Raw genomic sequence first — 21159 nt, forward strand, 5'->3', positions numbered from 1 at the left:
GCTGGGCTGGGCGTGGTGGCTCATGCCTGTAATCCCAACACTTTGGGAGGCCGAGGTGGGTGGATCACCTGAAGTGAGGAGTTCGAGACCAGCCTGGTCAACATGGTGAAACCCCATCTCTATTAAAAATACAAAAATTAGCTGGGCATGGTAGCAGGCACATGTAATCCCAGCTACTTGGGAGGCTGAAGCAGGAGAATTGCTTGAATCCGGGAGGTGGAGGTTGCAGTGAGCCAAGATCGCGCCATTGCACTCCAGCCTGGGCAACAGAGCAAGACTCCGTCTCAAAACAAAAACAAACAAAACAAAACAAAACAAAAGAAAACTAAAAAAAAAAACCTCTAGCTGCCCACTCACCAGAAACTACTGATAAGGCTACAGGTAAGGATGAGTAAATCAAATCAATGATCATTTAAAAGTGTTTATTTTCTAAATGGGAGTAACACAGAGGGAACTTTTGGCACCTTCTTTCCAGTCCATCACCCCCCTCATGTCCTCCCAAACACAAAGCAATGGCAGGAGAAACCACAGGACAGTCACAAAGTCAGTCACAGAGAGATCTGTACAATCCCGGATAGCTGGAATTCAAGAGTCTGTCCCAGCTATCTTGTCCTGGAGTGGGGTTACAGCTCAGGGGCATAGGGCTCCTCAGTAGGTGAAGGTACCCGCAGCTCAGCATCATGCCTTACCACGGTGAAGAGTCCCACCACTGCCAGCAGAGCCATCACCATGACAGCAGAGCAAATGCTGAACATATTCCGAGTGCCTGTTTTTCGATCACTGTCATGGAGGACAAGGAGCCCTAGGCAAGCCAGTAAGTGCAGAGGTACCCGGAACCAGTTGAGTACACCAGCCTGCTCTGTCTCAGGGATCACCTTTCTCCGTAGGAAGCTCATGCTGGGAAAGTATAATCCACAAGCCAACTCAATAAGTAGAAAGGCTATGAAGGACTCCACTGGACTCTCCTGGCCTGGGCTGGTAGAGAAAGTCAACATGAAGAGAGAGAAGACGACGATGAGCACAGCAAGGGACAGCAGGTGCATGGGCTGAAGGTGGTACCTCTTGGAGGTGGCGATACGGTACAGGGAAGAGCCAAGCAGGCTGGCTGCCATGAAGCTGGAGAAGATAATGCCCAGAGGGGCCCCGTGTGGGTCCAGCACAGGTGTCCAGAGGAAGACAAAGATGAAGATGACACTCTCAAATAGAGCTTGTATGGTGCCCAACAGCAGCACGCGGCGGTCCGACAGGAGGCAGCGCAGGCCTCCAGCACAGGTCCTTGAGAAGGCACGCTGCCGGTCATAGTTCTCCCCCCAGTTTCGAAGGGCCAAGGACCCTGCCAGAGCCAGGAGAGGGATGGCAGCCACAAACGGCGCTACAGGCCCCAGCCCTATCCAGCTGGCTACAGCCTCAGCTGCCACACCTGCCACTACAGCCAGCACATGGTTCCAGAAGGCAGCTCGAGCAAAGGTAGCTGGGATCCACTCAGCAGGGAAGTCATGCCGTTCCACGTGCTCATGGATATACCAGGCCTCGAAGGCTGAGAAGAGCAGGGCTGTGGACAGCCCACCAAGTGCTCGCCCCACTAGCAGCACAAAGTAGTCTTGAGAGAGTTTGGTTAAGCAGCATAGTGAGTAAGTCAGGGAGAAAAGGACACAAGAATTCTTGCGACCCAGCCAATCCACAAGGGAGGAGGCCACTAGGCCAAAGAGGACTGTAGAGGCAAGGCCACAGACATAGAGGATGGCAATTTGACCTTCCAGGAAGTAGTAATGCTGGTAGAGTTTATAGAGGTAGGGGGCCTGGAGCCAATCAGCTGCCAGGGCCAGGAAGTAGACCTGATAGAAGTCCAGTTGAAACCGAAGGAAGGAGGGATTGCTGCAGGCCCTTCCAGGGGGTTTAGCCCGGCATCTTGACAGTTCCAGCCCCAGGCAGGAGGCCAGGAGGCCTACAAAAGCAAGGTAGGCAGTCACCAGCATGGTGGGCCCCCGGACGACCTGGGAAGAGAGGTGGGAGTCAGAGCCATATCCATCCTTCGGGCAGCACGGTCAAGGGGCTGTCTTAAGCAGATGGCAGCTCCACCCAACCCGGCTGCCAACTCCACTCCCCAAGATCTCAGACCGGAGGGACCAGTTGGGTGGGTGGGAGGAGTGGCCACGCCAAAGCTGTCTCCTAGGACACTGTGGGGCAGGGAGGGGTAAGAAGACAGGGGAGAGGACTGGGCACTCACCCCATCCTTGCTTGTGAAGAGGGAGTCCCTTTCAATAATCCCGCTCCCGCAAATTCTACTGCCCTTTCCCACAGCAGCTCCCGCACACTTCCTTCTATTACCTCCCGTCCTCGCTGCGGAGCCTCTTTTTGCCCTCAGTGTCTCATCCTCTGTCCCGGGCATCCCTCCCACCCGCGCAGGCCTCTCGAGTTGCTTCAGGGTCATGCGTGTGCATCTCAGATGCCCACTCCTCCAGGTCACTGGCACCCCACTGCGCCCCCTAGCCCCTGCCCAGCCCTGCCACATCCACTTGCACCTCGCCCAGACTCCGCCTCACCAGCTGCCCCGGTCTGCGGGGACGCCCCGGACACGTCCGGCTCCAGGCCGCCAGGCCACCCTCCCTGCTGTGGCTCCGGCTCCGGCTCGGGTTCCAGCAGCGCTCCCGCCCCTCACAGCCTGCTTCCGGGAGCCGGGCAGGCCTCTGGCCGCCGCCATGATGGCTTCGTCACGTGACGGGGGCGCGGCGCCAAAACCCCGCCCCGCCCGCCCGCCCTCCTTCCCTTACGCGGGCGCGGAACTCCTGACGCCTGGGGTGGGTCGGGAAGGGGCGATCATAGGAGGCTGCGGTTGCTTCTCCTGGCCTGGCCTCGCTCGCTGCCCTCCCGTGACACCTGCTCCTCTGGCTCTTGGATGCCTGAGGGGCCACCCTGAAATAAGGGCCAATTTTCTTTTCTTCCGTGCAGTGCTCGGGAAAGATGCCCGCAGTCCGGTAGAGCCAAGGGTTGGAGCTTCCTAAGGAACAGCACCGCTGCCCGAAGCCGAGACGGTCTCCTTGGTTTGCCTCCTCTCCCACTGCAGTGACCTCCATGCAAGAGAAGCCAGTATGGTCCAGACACCTGAGGGAGGCGGTGTGGTGTAAAGAACTTGGAGTCGGGCTGCAGACAGACTAAGGCGCAGTCCTGCCCCTGTCACTTACCAGCTGTGTGGCCTTGGGCAAGCCGCATAACTTCCCAGTGTCCCAGTTTCTTTGAAGTCACAGGAGAGCAATGCCCAAATAAAGAAGGCTAAAGTTCAGTGGCAGCATGGGGTTAAGAACTTCAGCCTTGGAGCTTAACTCCCTACCTTCTGCCACTTACAAGCTGTTTTACCTTGGAAAAACTATTTAACCTCTCTACAGCTTCCGTATTATCTCCTCAAGAGCCTCCAATGACTTCCCATCTCACTAAGGGTAAAAGCCGAAATATTTATAATGGCCTACAAGACCCTCTGTCCTCTGACCCTCTGCCACTCCTCTGACTTCATCCCCTGCTCCTCTCCCTCCCATCTATGTTGGCTACCACCAGGGCTTTTGCACACTGTTCCCTGTACAGTTCTCCAAGATATCCACGTGGTTCCCCCCCCTCCCACCTCCTCCAGTTCTCTGTTCAAATGTCACCTGATCTTGGCTGGGCCTGGTGGCTCATGCCTGTAATCCCAGCAGTTTAGGAGGCCGAGGCAGGCCGATCAGTTGAGGTCAGGAGTTCAAGATCAGCCTGGCCAACATGGTGAAACCCCGTCGCTACTAAAAAAATATAAAAATTAGCCAGGCATGGTGGTGGGCACCTGTAATCCCACCTACTCGGGAGGCTGAGGCAGGAGAATCGCTTGAACCAGGGAGGCAGAGGTTGCAGTGAGCCAAGATCACGCCACTGCACTCCAGCCTGGGTGACAGAGCGAGACTCTGTCTCACAAAAAAATAAAAAATAAAATAAAATTTTAAAAAATGTCACCTGATCAGAGGGGCCTTCCATGGCCCTCCTGTTTAAAATAGCAACAACACCACCTCCAGCACAGTAATCTACCTACTTTCCTTCCAATTTTCTATTCTCTCTGCTGCTTTTACTCTACAGTACACTATGTATTTTCCTTGTTTATTTATTTACTATCTTGGCCAGGTGTGGTGGCTCACACCTGTAATCTCAACACTTTGAGAGGCCAAGGTGGGTGAATCACTTGAGGCCAGGAATTTAAGACCAGTCTGGCCAACATGTCGAAACCCCATGCCTACTAATAATACAAAAAATTGCTGGGCGCGGTGGCTCACACCTGTAATCCCAGCACTTTGGGAGGCTGAGGTGGGCGTATCATGAGGTCAGGAGTTCAAGACTAGCCTGGCCAATATGGCGAAACCCCGTCTCTACTAAAAATACAAAAAAATTTGCTGGGCATGGTGGCGTGCACCTGTAATCCCAGCTACTTTGGAGGCTGAGGCAGGAGAATTGCTTCAACCTGGGAGGCAGAGGTTGCGGTAAGCCGAGATTGCACCACTGCACTCCAGCCTGGGCAACAGAGCAAGACTCCGTCTCAAAACAAACAAACAAAAAAATTAGCTGGGCCTGGTGGTGCACGCTTGTAATCCCACCTACTCAGGAGGCTGAGGGACGAGAATTGCTTGAACCTGGGAAGCGGAGGCTGCAGTGAGCCAAGATTACACCACTGCACTCCAGCCTGGGGGACAGAGCAAGACTTTGTCTCTAAGTAAATAAGTAAATATTTACTATCTCTTTCCCTACAGATTTTTATCTGTTTTGTTCACCTGTATTCCCTATACTTAAAGCAGTCATTGATAAGTATTAATCATAAATATTCCATAAATAGTCTATGAATAAATGAATAAGTTATGTAAATTACTATCAACAGTACTGGCCCATATTAACATAATAACACTTATCAGTTATTATGTACCTAAGGAGTTTTAAGAAGGTTTAGTCCAACTGCTGTAGGTGAATTATCTCATCTGACTGACAACAATCCATACAGTAGGTACTAACCAGAGTTGGAAAGGTTAGGTAACATGTTTAGAGTTACATAGTAAAAGACAGTTAGAAGCAGGACCCAATCTTTCCAGTTCCAAGCTCACATAGTTTCTGCAATTATACTAGTTCACCTACTTGCGCAGCAGATCAGTCTTTTTTTTTTTTTATTTGAGACGGAGTTTCACTCTTGTTGCCCAGGCTGGAGTGCAATGGCGTGATCTCAGCTCACTGCAACCTCCGGCTCCCGGGTTCAAGCGATTCTCCTGTCTCAGCCTCCCAAGTAGCTGGGATTACAGGCATGCGCCACCACCCCCGGCTAATTTTGTATTTTTTAGAGACAGGGTTTCTCCATGTTGGTCAGGCTGGTCTCGAACTCCCAACCTTAGGGGATCCGCGCCCGGCCTGTTGGTTTTTTTTTTTTTTATACTAAAGCTTAGAGATAGGGTAGGAGGGTTTGGGATTACATCTGGAGAAATACTTTCTTTTGGCCAGGCATGGTGGCTTACGCCTGTAATCCGAGCACTTTGGGAGGCCAACGTGGGTGGATTATTTGAAGTCAGGAGTTCCAGACCAGCCTGGCCAACATGGTGAAACCCCATCACTACTAAAAATACAAAAAGCTGGGCGATAGTGGCACACACCTGTAATCCCAGCTACTTGGGAGGCTGAGGCAGGAGAATCTCTTGAACTCAGGAGGCAGAGGTTGCAGTGAGCCGAGATCACGCCACTGCACTCCAGCCTGGGGGACAGAGTGAGACCCTGTCCCAAAAAAGTCTTGAACTTCTGGCCTTAAGGGATCCACCCTCCTTGGCCTCCCAAAGTGCTGGGATTACAGGCATGAGCCACCACGTCCAGCCTGGAGAAATACTTTCTTATGATAAAACAGCTGATTTACGCCCTACAAGTTCCAAAGCGCTTTCATCCCTAGCTGGCAAACTAGTGGAAAGTAGAAAGGGGTGATGGTTCCCATGCTTTCATCTAGAAACACTAAGATAGAAAATCATGATTTCTGACCAGGGGTGGTGGCTTGCGCCTGTAATCCCAGCACTTTGGGAGGCCAAGGTGGGCGGAACTCTTGAAGCCAGGAGTTCAAGACCAGCCTGGCCAACATGGCAAAACCCCATCTCTACAAAAAATACAAAAAAAATAGCCGGGCAATGGTGGTGCATGCCTGTAATCCCAGCTACTCAGGTGGCTGAGGCAGGAGAATCATTTGAACTCGGGAGGTGGAGGTTGCAGTGAGCCAAGATCGCATCACTGCACTCCAACTTGGGCAACAGAGTGAGACTGTGTCTCAAATAAATAAATAAATAAATAAATCATGATTTCTGCTAGGCTTGGTGGCTCATATCTGTAACCCTAGCACTTTAGGAGGTTGAGGTGGGAGGATCTCTTGAAGCCAGGAGTTTGAGGCCAGCCTGGGCAACTAGGGAGACTCCTGTCTGGGCATGGTGGTGGGTGCCTGTAACCCCAGTTATTCCTGAGACATAGGCAGGAGGATTGCTTGAGCCCAGGAGTTCAAGGCTGCAGTGAGCTCTGATGGTATCACTGTACTTCAGCCTGGGTGACAGAACAAGCCCTGTCTTTTAAAAAGGAAAAAGCAGTGTATGGTGGCTTATGCCGGTAATCCCAGCATCCCAGCACTTTGGGAGGCTCAGGTGGGCAGATCACCTGAGGTCGGAAGTTCGAGATCAGCCTGACCAACATAGAGAAACCCCGTCTCTACTAAAAATACAAAATTAGTTGGGCAGGGTGGCACATGCCTGTAGTCCCAGCTACTCAGGAGGCTGAGGCAGGAGAATCGCTTGAACCTGGGAGGCAGAGGTTGTAGTGATCTGAGATCGCGCCATTGCACTTCAGCCTGGGCAACAAAAGCGAAACTGTCTCAAAAAAAAAAAAAAAAAAAAAAAAAAAGGAAAAGAAAAAAGTCATGATTTCCCCAGGGTCACTCAGTAAGTGCCCTCCAGCCCAGTCCTGGGCTTCAGCCCCTTGAACTCATGACAGTGAGTCTCTGAATTCTTTCTTTCTTTTCTTTTTTTTTTTTTTTTGAGACAGAGTCTTGCTCTGTTGCCTAGGCTGGAGTGCAATTATGTGATCTCAGCTCATTGCAACCTCCGCCTCCCAGGTTCAAGCGATTCTCCTGCCCCAGCCTCCAGAGTAGCTGAGACTATAGGCGTGTGCCACCATGCCCGGCTAATTTTTGTATTTTTAGTAGAGATGGGGTTTCACTGTGTTAGCCAGGATAGTCTCGATCTCCCGACCTTGTGATCCCCCTGCCTCGGCCTCCCAAAGTGCTAGGATTACAGGTGTGAGCCACTGCACCCGGCCTGAATTCTTAGTGGTATTTCCTTTGGGGTGGAGGTCATCCTGGATGAAGGCAGTGGATGAGACAGGATGACCTTACATCCCTTGCCTTCTATTTCACAAGATGGAGGCCAGTTTTCTACCATTATTGCATTGCATTTTGCTCAGAAGCACCTACTAGGGACCAAAAGCAAGATTATATTATTTTGGTTTATTTTTGTTTATTGTAGGACCTATTCAAAATATGTATACTCCTTAAGGTCTCTCTGCCCCCTCAGAGCTGTGAAGCACGGCTGGGAAAGTCCTAAATGTGGGGACTGCGCCAGCAGAGAACTACAGGGGATAAAGGGTGGCCTGGGTGGAGAGGAGAGAGAGCTGGGATCTGTGTGTGGGGAGCCAAAGAGGAAGTCCTGGCTTTCAGGGCAGGTGGGGAGGAAGCTCTGGGAGTTACTGGAAACCATGCTTACCAGAGGAACATCATTTAAAACTCTTTTATTATGGAAATGTTCAAACATACACAAAGGTAGAGAGCATAGTTCTATGAACTTCCATATTCTTTTTTTTTTTTTGAGACAGGATCTTGCTCTGTCACCCAGGCTGGAGTGCAATGGTGTGATCTCAGCTCACTGCAACCTCCATCTCCCGGGTTCAAGCGATTCTGCCTCAGCCTCCCGAGTAGCTGGGATTACAGGTGCACGCCACCACACCCGGCTAATTTTTTGTAATTTTAGTAGAGATGGGGTTTCGCCATGTTGGCCAGGCTGGTCTCAATCTCCTGACTTCAGGGGATCCACCCACCTCGGCCTCCCAAAATGTTGGGATTACAGGTGTGAGCCATTGCACCCGGCCAGAACTTACATATTCTTTTTTTTTTTTTTTTTTTTGAGACAGAGTCTTGCTCCGTTACGCAGGCTGGAGTGCAGTGGTGTGATCTCGGCTCACTGCAAGCTCTGCCTCCCGGGTTCACACCATTCTCCTGGCTCAGCTTCCTGAGTAGCTGGGACTACAGGCGCCTGCCACCATGCCCGGCTAATTTTTTGTATTTTTAGTAGAGACGGGGTTTCACCGTGTTAGCTGGGATGGTCTCGATCTCCTGACCTTGTGAGCCACCCGCCTCGGCCTCCCAAAGTGCTGGGATTACAAGCATGAGCCACTGCGCCCGGCCCAGAATTTCCATATTCTTAATTCAACAATTACTGATTATTGTCACTCCTTTCTTTCTGTCCTTTTTTCCTTTTCTTTTTTTTTGAGATGGAGTCTTGCCCTGTTGCCCAGGCTGGAGTGCAATGGCGCGATCTCGGCTCACTGCAACCTCCGCCTCCCGGATTCAAGCGATTCTCTTGCCTCAGCCTCCCGAGTAGCTGAGATTACAGGCATGCACCTCCACGCCCAGCTAATTTTTGTATTTTTAGTAGAGATGGGATTTCACGATGTTGGCCAGGCTGGTCTTGAACTCCTGACCTCATGATACACCCGCCTCGGCCTCCCAAAGTGCTGGGATTACAGGCGTGAGCCACCGCACCCGGCTCCTTTCTGTCCTTTTATCTCTGCTGAAATATTTAAAATTAAATAGGTCACTTCACTCCATACTTCAGCATACATCTCTAGGAAATAACGACCTTCTCTTCTATAACCCAAGAGCCATTTTTATATCTAAGAAAATTAGCACTGCTTCCTTGTTATCATGAATACCCAGTCCATAATTACATATCCCCAACTGTCTTTACAGTTGAGTTGTCCAAATTAGGAACCAAACAAGGTCCATATGTTCCATGTAATAGTTGTCTTCTTAAGTCCCTTCTCATTTTTTTCCCCCAGCCATTCACTAGTTGACGAAATGGGGTCAGATTTCCTTTAGAATGTCCCACATTCTGGGGGTGTTTACCTGCTTCCTTATTGTGTCATTTTATTTGTTCCTCCATTCCCTGTATTTCCTGTTAAATGGGAGTCAGCACTAGAGGTTTGATTAGGTTTATGTTCAATTTTGTTTGTTTGTTTCTTTGGCAAGATTCCTTCATAGGTGGTGATGAGTGCTTCAGATTGCATCACATCAGGAGGTACACAGTGCCTGGTTGTGTCACTTTTAGTGAAGCTAAGATTCATCCGTGGGGTTAGGTTGTGGCAGCTCAATTTCCCATTGTAAAATTCTCCATCACCCATCATCTTTGTTTTCATCCATTAGGCGAGTCTTGCTTTGATCAGTTACTTCATTAGGAGTTACAAAATGGTGATTTTTCTAATTCCATATTCCTTCCACATTAGCTGGAATTATTCTGTAAATAAGAAGTTGTCTTCACCAATTAGAGCTATTTGGCTATCCTGAAATATAGTTTATACATGCAGGCAGCATAAGTGCTTAATTCTTTTTTTTTTTTTTCTTTTTCTTGATACGGAGTCTGACTTTGTTGCCCAGGCTGGAGTGCAGTGGCGTGATCTCGGCTAACTGCAGCCTCTGCCTCCTGGGTTCTAGTGATTCTCCTGCCTCAGCCTCCCAAGTAGCTGGGATTACAGCCATACGCCACAATGCCTGGCTAATTTGTGTATTTTTAATAGTGATAGGGTTTCACCATGTTGGCCAGGCTGGTCTCAAACTCCTGACCTCAAGTGATCCACCCACTTCAGCCTCCCAAAGTGCTGGGATTACAGGCATGAGCCACTGCACCCAGCCATTTCTTTTTATTTTTTTAATTGCCAACTTCCAGAATAAGAATTTGGGAGAAGCATCATTAAAAAAGAAAGACAAAAAAGACAGAAAAGAGGCTTGGGCTTAAAGCTGAGCAGGAATGAATAGCCTGGATAGTGAGTGGGGAAAGGAGGGGCTATTCTGGTAGACATGTCTACCCCGGCTCACTCCAGGGCATGGACTGTGTTTCCATGACAGACACTGGTGGAGAGCTCAGTGTTCTGGCCCTTGGGCAGCAATGACAAAGACATGAGACAGGCATAGTGTGCTCTATTGTGCAGGACCCAGAGAGATAGGGAGATGGGGGGATGGGGCAGCATAAAAGCAAACCAGATATGGGAAGGCAGAAAGAGAGATAGGAAGTGAAAAAGCAGCTAGACATAGAAGACAGAAAGAGAGACAAAGAAAGGGAAATAGAAATGGAAGAGATCAAGAATGAAATGTGGCCAGGTGCAGTGGCTTACACCTGTGATCCTAGCACTTTGGGAGGCTGAGGTGGGAGGATCGCTTGAGGCCAGAGGTTTGGGACCAGCCTGGGTAACATAGTGAGACCCTGTCTCTACAATAATTAAAAAAAAATTATCCAGGAGTGGTGGTGCGTGCCTGTAGTCCCGGATCGCTTGAACCTGGGAGTTAGAAACTTCAGTGAGCTCTGATTGCACCACCGCATTCCAGCCTGGGCAACAGAGCGAGCCCTGTCTCAAAAAAACAAACAACAACAAAAAACTAACAACAAAACCCAAAAAGAATGAAATGCACCCAGAAGCAGAACAGGACAGAAAAGCAGAGAGATATGAGGGAAAAGGAAAGACCAAGGAAGAAAACAGGCATGAAGACAAGGATTGAGACAAGAGAAGGGGGAAGAAAAACACATATGCTAATTTTTTTAACCTTTCCTATGGTGCTGAAGACATATGTTAAATTGATTTCAAATTAGATAGAGTAATAGAGGGATAGACAGTGGGGAAAACAGATGTGGTGATACAATTAGGTGAAGGCAAAATGTCCCAGTGACAGAGAGTGAGGAGGAAACAGAAATGAAGAGAGTGAGGTAGAAAGACAGAAGGAAACACAAACAGCTATAAAGACAAGAACGAAAGGAGTCCTAGAGAAGGCAGCTAAGAAAAAGAAGCTTGAAACAGATTAGTACAGGAGCCAGAAAACTGGAGAGATGTGGAGTGGTGCTCAGGGGCTCTCAGCCTAGGAGCTCATCCCAGGCAGATACCAGAGTCTCCCACTTCCAGCTATCTCTTTTTTTTTTTTTAAGACAGAGTTTAGCTCTTGTTGCCCAAGCTGGAGTGCAATGGCGCGGTCTTGGCTCACTGCAACCTCCACCTCCCGGGTTCAAGCGATTTTCCTGCCTTAGCCTCCCTAGTAGCTGGAATTACAGGTGTGTGCCACCATGCCCAGCTAATTTTTTGTATTTTTAGTAGAGACGGGGTTTCACTATATTGGCCAGGCTGGTATCGAACTCCTGACCTCAGGCAATCCACTTGCCTCAGCCTCCCAAAGTGCTGGGATTACAGGCATGAGCCACCGAGCCTGGCTCTCAGCTATCTCTTGGTGGCTTGTCTCATCTCCCAGTCCCATCCCTGGGGACAGGAGACTTACAGCTACCTATGTGTGGATGCCATCCTTAGGAGCCTGAGTCAAGGGTTCCCAGCCTCCCTCATCCCCATGCCAGATGAGCCTGGATGTCACAGATGGGATCACTGCTGCAAGATTGAGGTCATGAGGCTGAGTGAGCTCTCAGAGATTTGAAAGACAAGACATCCAGGCAGAGGGTTCCTGGCTAGAAACAAAGGACCACAAAGGATGCCAAGGATTTCCAAGTGGAGGGAGGAACCAAATATCTTCCACTCAGCCTCTTCTTCTGGTCCAAAAGCCACTGACCCTCTCTGCCTGACTCAAGGTGAGAGGTCAGGGATTCAGAGACTCTTGGGTCAATCTTGGGTGTAGGTCAGAGGGAGAAGAAGTGGCCTCTGGACCAGGATACTCCAGCTCCTCTAGAGGAAGAGTCCATTTATTCATGTGAACTGCAGAGGAGACTCCAATGGAGGCTCAGTGGAGAGGAAGAAATGACAACTTGCTCACCTTCAGGGGCCGAGGGGGAGGCTCTGAGAAGAACACCTTCCATTCCAGAGGTTGCAGAGGAAGAGGTTCTGGAACCAGCAGGAGCACATCCAGAAACTAACTTCAAAGCAGATTCCCCCTGCCACCTCTCCAGGACTGGGGATAGCCAGCTGCCTCTACCTGCTTGAGGGAGGGGTCCAGCTGATCCCTCTCCCACTCCACCCAGCTCCTGCCTCCTTGCCAGGGCAGCAGTACGGAAGTGCTCCAGGAAACTGACAGTCTCCTGGTGGGCAACAGTCCACCTAAATGATCAGACAGCGCCCCCGAGAAGTGCGTTGTTGTCCCCTGAAGCAGCAGCTACAGCAGCCAAGGGAGCCTGGAGGTCCCCAGGCAGCCCCTTGGCCACAGCTACAGCTATCACTGCAGCCTAAACGGGAGCTCAAACAGGCAGCTCGGCTCGTGGAGCAAGGGTAAACTGGGCAGGGTGAGGGGTGGCAGCAGGTCAAGGGTGGACCGGAGCATGAGACACAGGAGTTATGGGGACAAGTCAAGGGAGGACAGGCAGGGCAGTGGGGGCAAGAGCAGGTGCAGGGTGGGCCCGGGAGGCTGGGACAAGTGGGGCAGGGAGCTGCACTAGAGGGACAGGCAGTGCAGGAGCATGGGGGTGGGGGACAGCCATGGCAGGGGAAGGCACAGGCAGATGGGGGACAGGACAGACAAGGAGAGCCAGCAGGTGGACCATGCCTGGAGCAGGCAGGAGGCTCTTGGTGGGCAGGCTTCTTATTCCTAGGCCCCAAGCGTAGGCCCAGAGAGAAGTCCATTCAGCTGCAGTTGTGGCCAGACTGGGGGCTGGGTGAAGGGGAGGACAGGGATGGAGTAGGAGGGGCGGACGGTGGGGGGCAGGATTAAACCTAAGACATGCTGAGCCTTGCTGATCCTGCAGGGAGCTCAGCCCTCCACATCCAGCCCTCCTTTTCCAGCCCTCCCCTTCCAGGCCGGCAAAGCTCTCCTACTACCCCTCTCCCCTGAAAATCCTCCAACAGCACCAGATCAGAACACTTTCTTCAAATATGACATGTACTCCCAGGCCTCCAGTCCTTTGTTCACACTGGTCCTTCTGCTCTGAGTGCCCCTGCTCCCTTCTTCACCTGGCGAGACCCTGTCATCGCTGAAGTCTTCTCCTTTACTCAATCAAAAAGCATTTCTTGGCCAGGCACGGTGGCTCATGTCTGTAATCCCAGCACTTCGGGAGGCTGAGGTGGGCGGATCACCCGAGGTCAGGAGATCGAGACCAGCCTGACCAACATGGAGAAACCCTGTCTCTACTAAAAATACAAAACTGGCCGGGCATGGTGGCACATGCCTGTAATCCCAGCTACTCGGGATGCTGAAGCAGGAGAATCGCTTGAACCCGAGAGGTGGAGGTTGCAGTTAGCTGAGATCATGCCATTGTACTCCAGCCTAGGCAACAAGAGCAAAACTTGGTCTCATAAAACCCCAAAAAACAAACAAACAAACAAAATATTTCTTGAGCTCTAGGCCCCTGATGCCTGAGTCTCTCCAACACTAACCTCCAGAGCTGCTGCTTCAGGGACCCCAAACAGCTCCCACAGGGGACTCAGGGAAGCAGCAGCAGGCAATAGCAGTGGCCACAGGAGGGCTCTGAAAGACGGAGTCTGGGATGTAGTTGGGAGCTGGCAGAGGAGGTGGGATGCCTGGGTTCTAGGAATTTCCAGAGAGAGCAAGTCCCAGGTGTGAGTGTGGGGGGTGCCCAACTGTCTCTGGGAGATTGACAACCAGCCTGGTCAACTATTATTTGAGACCTAGTATGCATCAGGCACTGGCCTTGGTAGTGGACAAGATAGCTAAGTTTCCTCTCTTATGGAGTTCCCATAAAAATGAGGAAGTGAGGGGTGGGGTGAGGTGGGGTGGAGACAAAAAGCAAACAGGTAAACATATAACTAAGCTTATTTCAGAGCATGAGAAAGGCTATTTTTTTTTTTTTTTTGAGACAGAGTCTCGCTCTGTCGCCCAGGCTGGAGTGCACTGGCGCAGTCTCAGCTCAATGCAACCTCCACCTCCCGGGTTCACGCCATTCTCCTGCCTCAGCCTCCCGAGTAGCTGGGACTACAGGCACCCGCCACCATACCCGGCTAATTTTTTGTATTTTTAGTAGAGACAGGGTTTCACTGTGTTAGCCAGGATGGTCTCAATCTCCTGACCTTGTGATCCGCGTGCCTCGGCCTCCCAAAGTGCTGGGATTACAGGCGTGAGCCACCACACTCAGCCTGAGAAAGGCTATTCTTATCCCAGGGTGATGTGATAAAAAGTGACTCGGAGAGGTGACTCCATCAGAAGTGACAGTTAGACCAGCCCCCAATCAGGTATGACCACCCTTAAGGGCTTTGGGGGAGATGCAGTCTGTCAAACCCTGGCAGAGGAGGCAGAGCTGACCGAGGCTGAATGGAACCCGAGTGGCTGGGCTATGGAGAAAAATAAAGCTGAGAAAGGAATAAGGAAGGCTGGAGGTGGCAATCCAAAATTCAGTGGTCAGGGAAGGTGTCACTGAGCAAAGACCTGAAAGAAGTGAGAGCAAGTCATGGAATTATCTAGTGGGAGAACATTCCAGAGAGTGGGGACAGCAAGTGCCAGGAGTAAAGAGGAGAGTCATAGTGGCACAGGTCAGAGAGTAAGGCAGAGGTCCTACCATGCAGGGTCTTGTGAGACATGGCAGGGACTTGGATCTTATTCCAAGTAAAAAGGGAAAACCAGCCAGACGAGGTGGCTCCCACCTGTAGTCCCAGCACTCTGGGAGGCCGAGGGGAAGATTGCCTGAGCCCAGAAGCTCAAGACTAGCTTGGGCAATATAGTGAGACTGCATTCTCTACAAAAAATTAAAAAAATTATCCGACTTGGTGGCATGAGCCTGTAATCCCAGCTACTCGGCAGGCTGAGGCAAGAGGCGGAGGCTGCAGTGAGCCGAGATCACATCACTGCGCTCCAGCCTGGAGCACAGAGCAAGACCCTGTCTCAAAAAATAATAAAACTAGGCAGGGCGTGGTGGCTCATGCCTGTAATCCCAGCAGTTTGGGAGGCCGAGGCGGGCAGATCACAAGGTCAGGAGATCGAGACCATCCTGGCTAACACAGTGAAACCCCATCTCTACCAAAAATACAAAAAAATTAGCCGGGCGTGTTGGTGGGCTCCTGTAGTCCCAGCTACTCAGGAGGCTGAGGCAGGAGAATGGTGTGAACCCAAGAGGTGGAGGTTGCAGTGAGCTGAGATTGTGCCACTGCACTCCAGCCTGGGCGACAGAGCGAGACTCTGTCTCAAAAAAAAAAAAAAAAAAAAAAAAGATAATACTAAAACTAAAAATAAAGGCTGGCATGGTGGCTCACGCCTGTAATCCTAGTGCTTTGGGAGGCTAAGGTGAGCAGATAGGTTGAGCTCAGAAGTTCAAAACCAGCCTGGCCAACATGGCAAAACCTCCGTCTCTACAAAAAATACAAAAAATTAGTTGGGCATGATGGCGCATGCTTGTAGTCCCAGCGGGGGGCTTAAGCAGGAGGATCACTTGAGTCTAGGAGGTCAAGGCTGCAGTGAGCTGTGTTTGGACCTCTGCACTCCTGCGTGGGTGACAAAGTGAGACTCTGTCTCGAAAATAAATAAATAATAAAAAATAAAAATAAGATAAATAGAAAACCTCTGAGGGTTTTATGCAAGAAATTGTGTGGGTCTTTTTGGCCCTGCGCCTGCTCCTGGTTAGAATGTTCTGCTTCGGCCAGGCGTGATGGCTCACGCCTGTAATCCCAGCGCTTTGGGAGGCTGAGGCGGGCGGATCACAAGGTCAGGAGATCGAGACCATCCTGGCTAACACGGTGAAACCCCGTCTCTACTAAAAATACAAAAAAATTAGCCAGGCATGGTGGTGGGTTCCTGTAGTCCCAGCTACTCAGGAGGCTGAGGCAGGAGAATGGTGTGAACCCAGGAGGTGGAGGTTGCAGTGAGCCAAGATCGTGCCACTGCACTCCAGCCTGGGCAACAGAGCGAGACTCTGTCTCAAAAATAAATAAATAAATAAATAAATAAATAAATAAATAAATAAAAGAATGTTCTGCTTCTTGGCCGGGCACAGTGGCTCACGCCTGTAATCCCAGCACTTTGGGAGGCCGAGGCGGTTACAGTTAAATCACCTGAGGTCAGGAGTTCAAGACCAGCCTGGCTAACATGGTGAAACCCCTGTCTGTACTAAAAATACAAAAATTAGCTGGGTGTGGTGGCAGGTGCTTGTAATCCCAGCTACTCAGGAGGCTGAGGCCGAATCACTTGAACCTGGGAGGCAGAGGTTGCAGTGAGCCGAGATGGCGCCATTGCACTCCAGCCTGGGCGACAAGAGCGAGACTCTGTCTCACAAAAAAGAAAAAGAAAAAAGTCCGGGCACGGTGGCTAATGCCTGTAATCCCAGCACTTTGGGAGGCCAAGGTGGGTGAATCACGAGGTCAGGAGTTCGAGACCAGCCTGGCCAACATGGTGAAACCCCGTCTCTACTAAAAATACAAAAAATTAGCTGGGTGTAGTGGCAGGCACCTGTAATCCCAGCTGCTTGGGAGGCTGAGGCAGGAGAATCGCTTGAACCTGGGAGGTGGAGTTTGCAGTGAGCCGAAATCACACCACTGCACTCCAGCCCTGGCAACAGAGTAAGACTCTCTCTAAAAGGAAAAAAAAAAAAAAAGAAAAAGAAAAAAGAAAAAAAATGTTCTGCTTCTTATATAATTGATACAGCCACTTTGGAAATCTATTTGGTGCTATCTGATAAAATTGAACCTGTATATACAGTTTAACTCTTAGTTCTATATCCTAGAAAAACTCCTGCATCTGTGTACTGGGAAACATGTACAAGAATGTTCATGGCTACATTGTTTATAACAGTCCAAACTAAAAACAACTCAAACATTCACCAACAGTAGAATGAAAAAAATAACTTGTGGTATATCCATGCAATGAATACTATGCAATAATAGGAAGACAGCTATGTGTAACAACTTGGATATAGCTCACAAGTTGAACAAAACAAGTAGGAAGCAAAAAGTAATAGAGTATCATTCCATTTATAGAAACTTCAAAAACAGGCAAAGTTGAGCAGTATTGTTTATGAAGGCATACACAGGTGCTAAAACTATAAAGAAAAACAAGTAATTTCTGTGTTTACGATTATTACAAACGTCAGGATTGTAGTTCCTTTTTAGGAGACTGAGGGAATTGTGAAAGGGATGCATGGGGAACTTCTGAAATATAGGAAATACTCCAGTTTTTGACCTGGATGGCAATGAAGTAGGTATTGACTTTATTCCATTTATTCTGTATACTGTTCATAATATATTTATATACTCTGTACAGAAGGAGGAAATAAAAGTACCGCTTCTTTCTCAGCTCCGTGCCACCTTGTTCAGGTCATTATGCTGATGTTAGAGCACTTCCAAATGCTCGTCTTTCTCACCAGACCTCGAGGACAGTGATCTCTTTATTTCTGGTACCTGTCAGTACCTGGCACATAGCAGATACTCAATGTTTGCTGAATTGGATTAAATTGAATTTCTCAAGTCTCTCATCCCATAGAGAGGTGGGCAGCTGCAAGAGAAGTGGAAGAACGCTGCTATAGTGAAGAGAGCTCAGGACCACCAAGATCTGGGTTCTCCTCTTAGCTGTGCCACTTCCTAGCTGTGCAATATTGAGCAAGTCACTTAACTTCTCCAGTTCTTACTCCCTGCTCTGTTAAGTGGGGATGAGATAATGTACATGTCTAGCACAATACATGGCACATAGTAGGTGCTCAATAAAAGATGGCTTCTCCACAGCCCCCTCCCCCAGCTCCACATCTTTTCTTCAAAGGAGTCCACCAGAAGGGGCAGCCAGACACCAAAGGGTGGGCTGGAGCACAGATGTAGTTTGGTCAAAGGCTGGCAGACAGGGAGATCTAACTGAAGCTGAATAGAACCCAGGCAGTTGGTGGGAGTTGGCAGGAGAAGCAGGATGCCTGGGTTCTGGGAGTTTCCATCCAGGGGAAGTCCCAGGTGTGGGTGTGGGGGTGCCAGGCTGGCCCCACCCAACACTCTGGCCCCAGGGGATGTGGGCACAGGGAGGAAAGTAGGTCACAGCAGGGCTGGGACTTAACCCCATTGGTTCCATGACCTCTTTGCTGGCTCTAGAGGAGGCACAGTCACAAAGAGGTCTGCTCCCTCTTTCAAAGGGCCCCCAATTCCTTTTCAAAAGGAAGAGACTTGGAACTTTTGTGTCTGGGTAGGAGGAATTGGAAGCTCTCCAGTGGACAGGGGAAAGAGAACCCCGTATCCCCTGGATGGAGATTCTGTGCAAAACAGACAGCTACATCCACCCACACACTGGCTGGCAGACACCTGTAGCACTCGCCTCACACACACTCCAGGCAACTGTGGAGGCAGACGTGCTAGCTCCAGGGAGTGGGACAGGTCAGGGCTGGATCGGGGGAGTGGGGGCATGGTAGAGCAGGCTCAGAGGAGAAGGTCTTCTGTCTGGTGAGGCTCCAGCTGGGCAAATGCAGGAATCCCTCACCCTGGAGGATTTGCCAGCATGGGGCCTTGTTTTCCATAGTATAATCTCAAGTCTCAGCCTGTGAGTCGTCTTCCCTCTCTGTCTCTGTTTCCCTTTCTGGAGGAAATGAATGCATTCAGGTATCTCAGCGTCCTGCTATGACCACAAGGAGGTACTTACCATCCCTCCCTTTTGGCATATTGAAATCCAAGCACGTCACAGGAATGGAAGGCCTCTCTTTTTTGGGGGCAGGGGGAGCAGACTGGCTGAGGGCCAGGACATCAATTCCAGGGCCTTTGCACATACTCTTGAGCAGCACATATATTTCGCTGCCCTTCCTTCTCTCTAATCTCCCTCATTTTTTCTCTGAAGACTTTCCTGATCTCCTTGGCGGAAAATACTCCTCTGCTCCATTCTCATGGTCCCTCATGCCTCTCCACACTGATTATTCTAGTTGCAGTTTTGTGGATTATTTGGTTAACAACTGACTCCATCCGACTGTGAACTTGCCAGGGACCATACCTGGATATTCCCAGAACCTAGCACAGTGCTTATCACATAGTGGATGCCTAATAAAGATTTGTTGCATTAATGCATGGTGCCTGTTCAGGGAAGAAATTCCCAGAGCTGTTTAGGCTAATCCTAAAATCCTGAGCTTCAAAATTAAGTCCTTATTCTATGTGGGGATCTGGGCAGCACTGGGGCTGGTAAGGACCTTCTACACACAAACTCCCTCACCAGGAGAGTCAACGAGCTGGCAAGCAGCAGAATAGGCCTAGTGCAAGGGATGGAGTGGAGCAAGCACCAGAGGCAGGGCTGGCACCAGCACTGGCACAGAGCTTGCCTAGGGGGAGGAGGTGGGAGAGGAGAGGAGGAAGGGAAAAGAGAGGACACGTGTTGTACAAAACATGTTTTCATCACGCTCTCCCTGGGTGCCCTGGTCCCCAAGCCCTGACAGCACTTCCATGCCTTAATGATGTCTTTGGGGGCTGCAACACAGCTCCACCACCACCCCCGATAGTCATCTGCCAGACACCTCTGAGCATGGCATAGGACATCCCCCACACCACCAGATTTGGGCATGGGGAAATGACCTATTCAGTGTCCTGATGCCGGAGGGTTGGGAGGGGGTGAGGGTGAAAATTAGGGTGGGGCAATTTTCATCCTCACCACTGTCCGCCCCCCAGCATCAGGACACTGAATAAGTCATTTCCCCATGACTTTCAGGACAGGTGGGACAGATATCTGCATCCTTTTCCTCTCCTCATAATCTCTCCTTTTGGTCTTTGCTCTGGGATGAGGGGAGCAAACAAAGCCTGGTACTAGGGCCCCCAAGATATCATTTCTCCAAGTTGCCAGGGTGACAAAGTAGAGCAGCCACAAACAGAGCAAAGCCTAGAAATAGGGATGACCCAAGGGAAAGAGGAATGAGGGGAGCCCCCTCCACCAGTTTCCAGAGTGGGAAGCCCTCTTCCCAAGCCTCCTCCTGGAATCTCTGGACAGAAAGCTGGCTCTGTTGCAAGCTGGGGAGTGGAGGGTGGGGAGAAGAATCTGAAGCCCTCACAATGCCCCTCTTCCCTGTCCCCCAATCTGCTGCTGCTGTTTGGTTTGACTTCCAAACTGCTGCAGTGAACAGACCCCAGTCACTGGGTCCTGGGGAGGGGCGGTAGAGGGGGCGGGGGTGGAAGCAGTGGCAATCCCAAGGGGAGGGGCCGGCATAGGGCGGGTCTTCCTGGGCATCGCTGCTTGGCTGCTGTCGTCGGCTGGGGACGAGGAGGCCGCCAGAAGGGAGGAGCTACAGTTACCAAGACGGATGGATAGACAAACGCCCACCAGAGACAAAGACCCGGGCAGACAGACAGACAAACCAAGACAAAGGAAGGGCAGAGACAGTTGGAATTCTGACTCCCTCTGTCTTCAGAGGCTACCCCAAGTGTTTTGTCCCCCGATTTAGGCTTCCCTGGCCCCATTTGCTACCTAGATGCACTGTCTCAGAGCTCCAGCTGTAGATCTTTGGGACCAACCCTAAGCCCCTCTACAGAAGGAGAAGGGAAGAGTTCAGAGAGATGATACTCAGCAGGGAGAGGAGAGTGTCACGGGTGGTGCCTGGTTCTGTGTCAGAATGCCTGGCCAAGGAGGGAGTGGTGCCCTTGCCTGGTTCATGAGGACAGGAGGCTCATTCACTGTAAACCAAGTACAGATGTGCTGGAAGGGGGAGGGGGAAATTAGGGCCACATTCCCAAACCACAACTGGGCCCGCCCTCCTCCCACCAGCCACCACTAGGGCAGGGCAGGAGGGGTTAACTTTGCAGCCTCTTGGCAGGAGCCCTGCCACACAGGCGGGGCGCCATCCCACCCCAGCCTGGACGCCTGGGTCCAACTCCCTGACACCCGCCCCTCCCACACTGCTGAGAGCTGCTCCCAGGGTAACCAAGCAAAGTCAACAGCAGCTAGGCCACCTGGGGACGGGACCCTGGAGTACCTGTTCCTAGCTCTTCCTATCCCTGGAGTGAAAGAGAGGGCTTGTCTGC

The 21159-nt window shown here is 50.7% G+C and overlaps 2 protein-coding genes across 4 annotated transcripts; both read right to left on the reverse strand.

The window, feature by feature from the left end:
* Nucleotides 1-405: 405 nt before the first annotated feature.
* Nucleotides 406-3547, reverse strand: MFSD5 (major facilitator superfamily domain containing 5). 3 transcript variants are annotated; one of them, XM_009425323.4, is made up of 3 exons: nt 3183-3547; nt 2772-3102; nt 406-1994 (listed from the first exon to the last, which is right to left on the reverse strand). In XM_009425323.4, the coding sequence occupies exons 2-3, from the start codon at nt 3072-3074 to the stop codon at nt 624-626; spliced, it is 1674 nt and encodes a 557-aa protein (XP_009423598.1). In that variant the 5' UTR covers nt 3075-3102; nt 3183-3547; the 3' UTR covers nt 406-623. The 3 variants fall into 3 exon arrangements, with proteins under 3 accessions (XP_009423598.1, XP_522401.3, XP_003313716.1); XM_522401.5 differs by lacking the exons at nt 2772-3102; nt 3183-3547 and adding an exon at nt 2544-2717; XM_003313668.5 differs by lacking the exons at nt 2772-3102; nt 3183-3547 and adding an exon at nt 2329-2486.
* Nucleotides 3548-12082: 8535 nt separating this feature from the next.
* LOC129136531 (sperm mitochondrial-associated cysteine-rich protein) lies at nt 12083-13070 on the reverse strand. The gene has a single exon (XM_054663299.2). It carries the CDS (start codon nt 12880-12882, stop codon nt 12364-12366), a length of 519 nt encoding a protein of 172 aa, XP_054519274.2. The 5' UTR covers nt 12883-13070; the 3' UTR covers nt 12083-12363.
* Nucleotides 13071-21159: the final 8089 nt, after the last annotated feature.

This window comes from Pan troglodytes, chromosome 10, assembly GCF_028858775.2.
Source record: "Pan troglodytes isolate AG18354 chromosome 10, NHGRI_mPanTro3-v2.0_pri, whole genome shotgun sequence".
NCBI lineage: Eukaryota > Metazoa > Chordata > Mammalia > Primates > Hominidae > Pan > Pan troglodytes.

What these genes read in the sequence shown, in the direction of transcription:
- MFSD5 (XM_009425323.4), bottom strand. Translation starts at nt 3,074, where the DNA reads ATGGAGGTCACTGCAGTGGGAGAGGAGGCAAACCAAGGAGACCGTCTC. An exon ending in GTCAGGAGTTCCGCGCCCGC is followed by an intron (nt 1,995 to 2,771) that starts GTAAGGGAAGGA and finishes CTCTCTTCCCAG; the next exon opens with GTCGTCCGGGGGCCCACCAT.
- LOC129136531 (XM_054663299.2), bottom strand. Translation starts at nt 12,882, where the DNA reads ATGGACTTCTCTCTGGGCCTACGCTTGGGGCCTAGGAATAAGAAGCCT.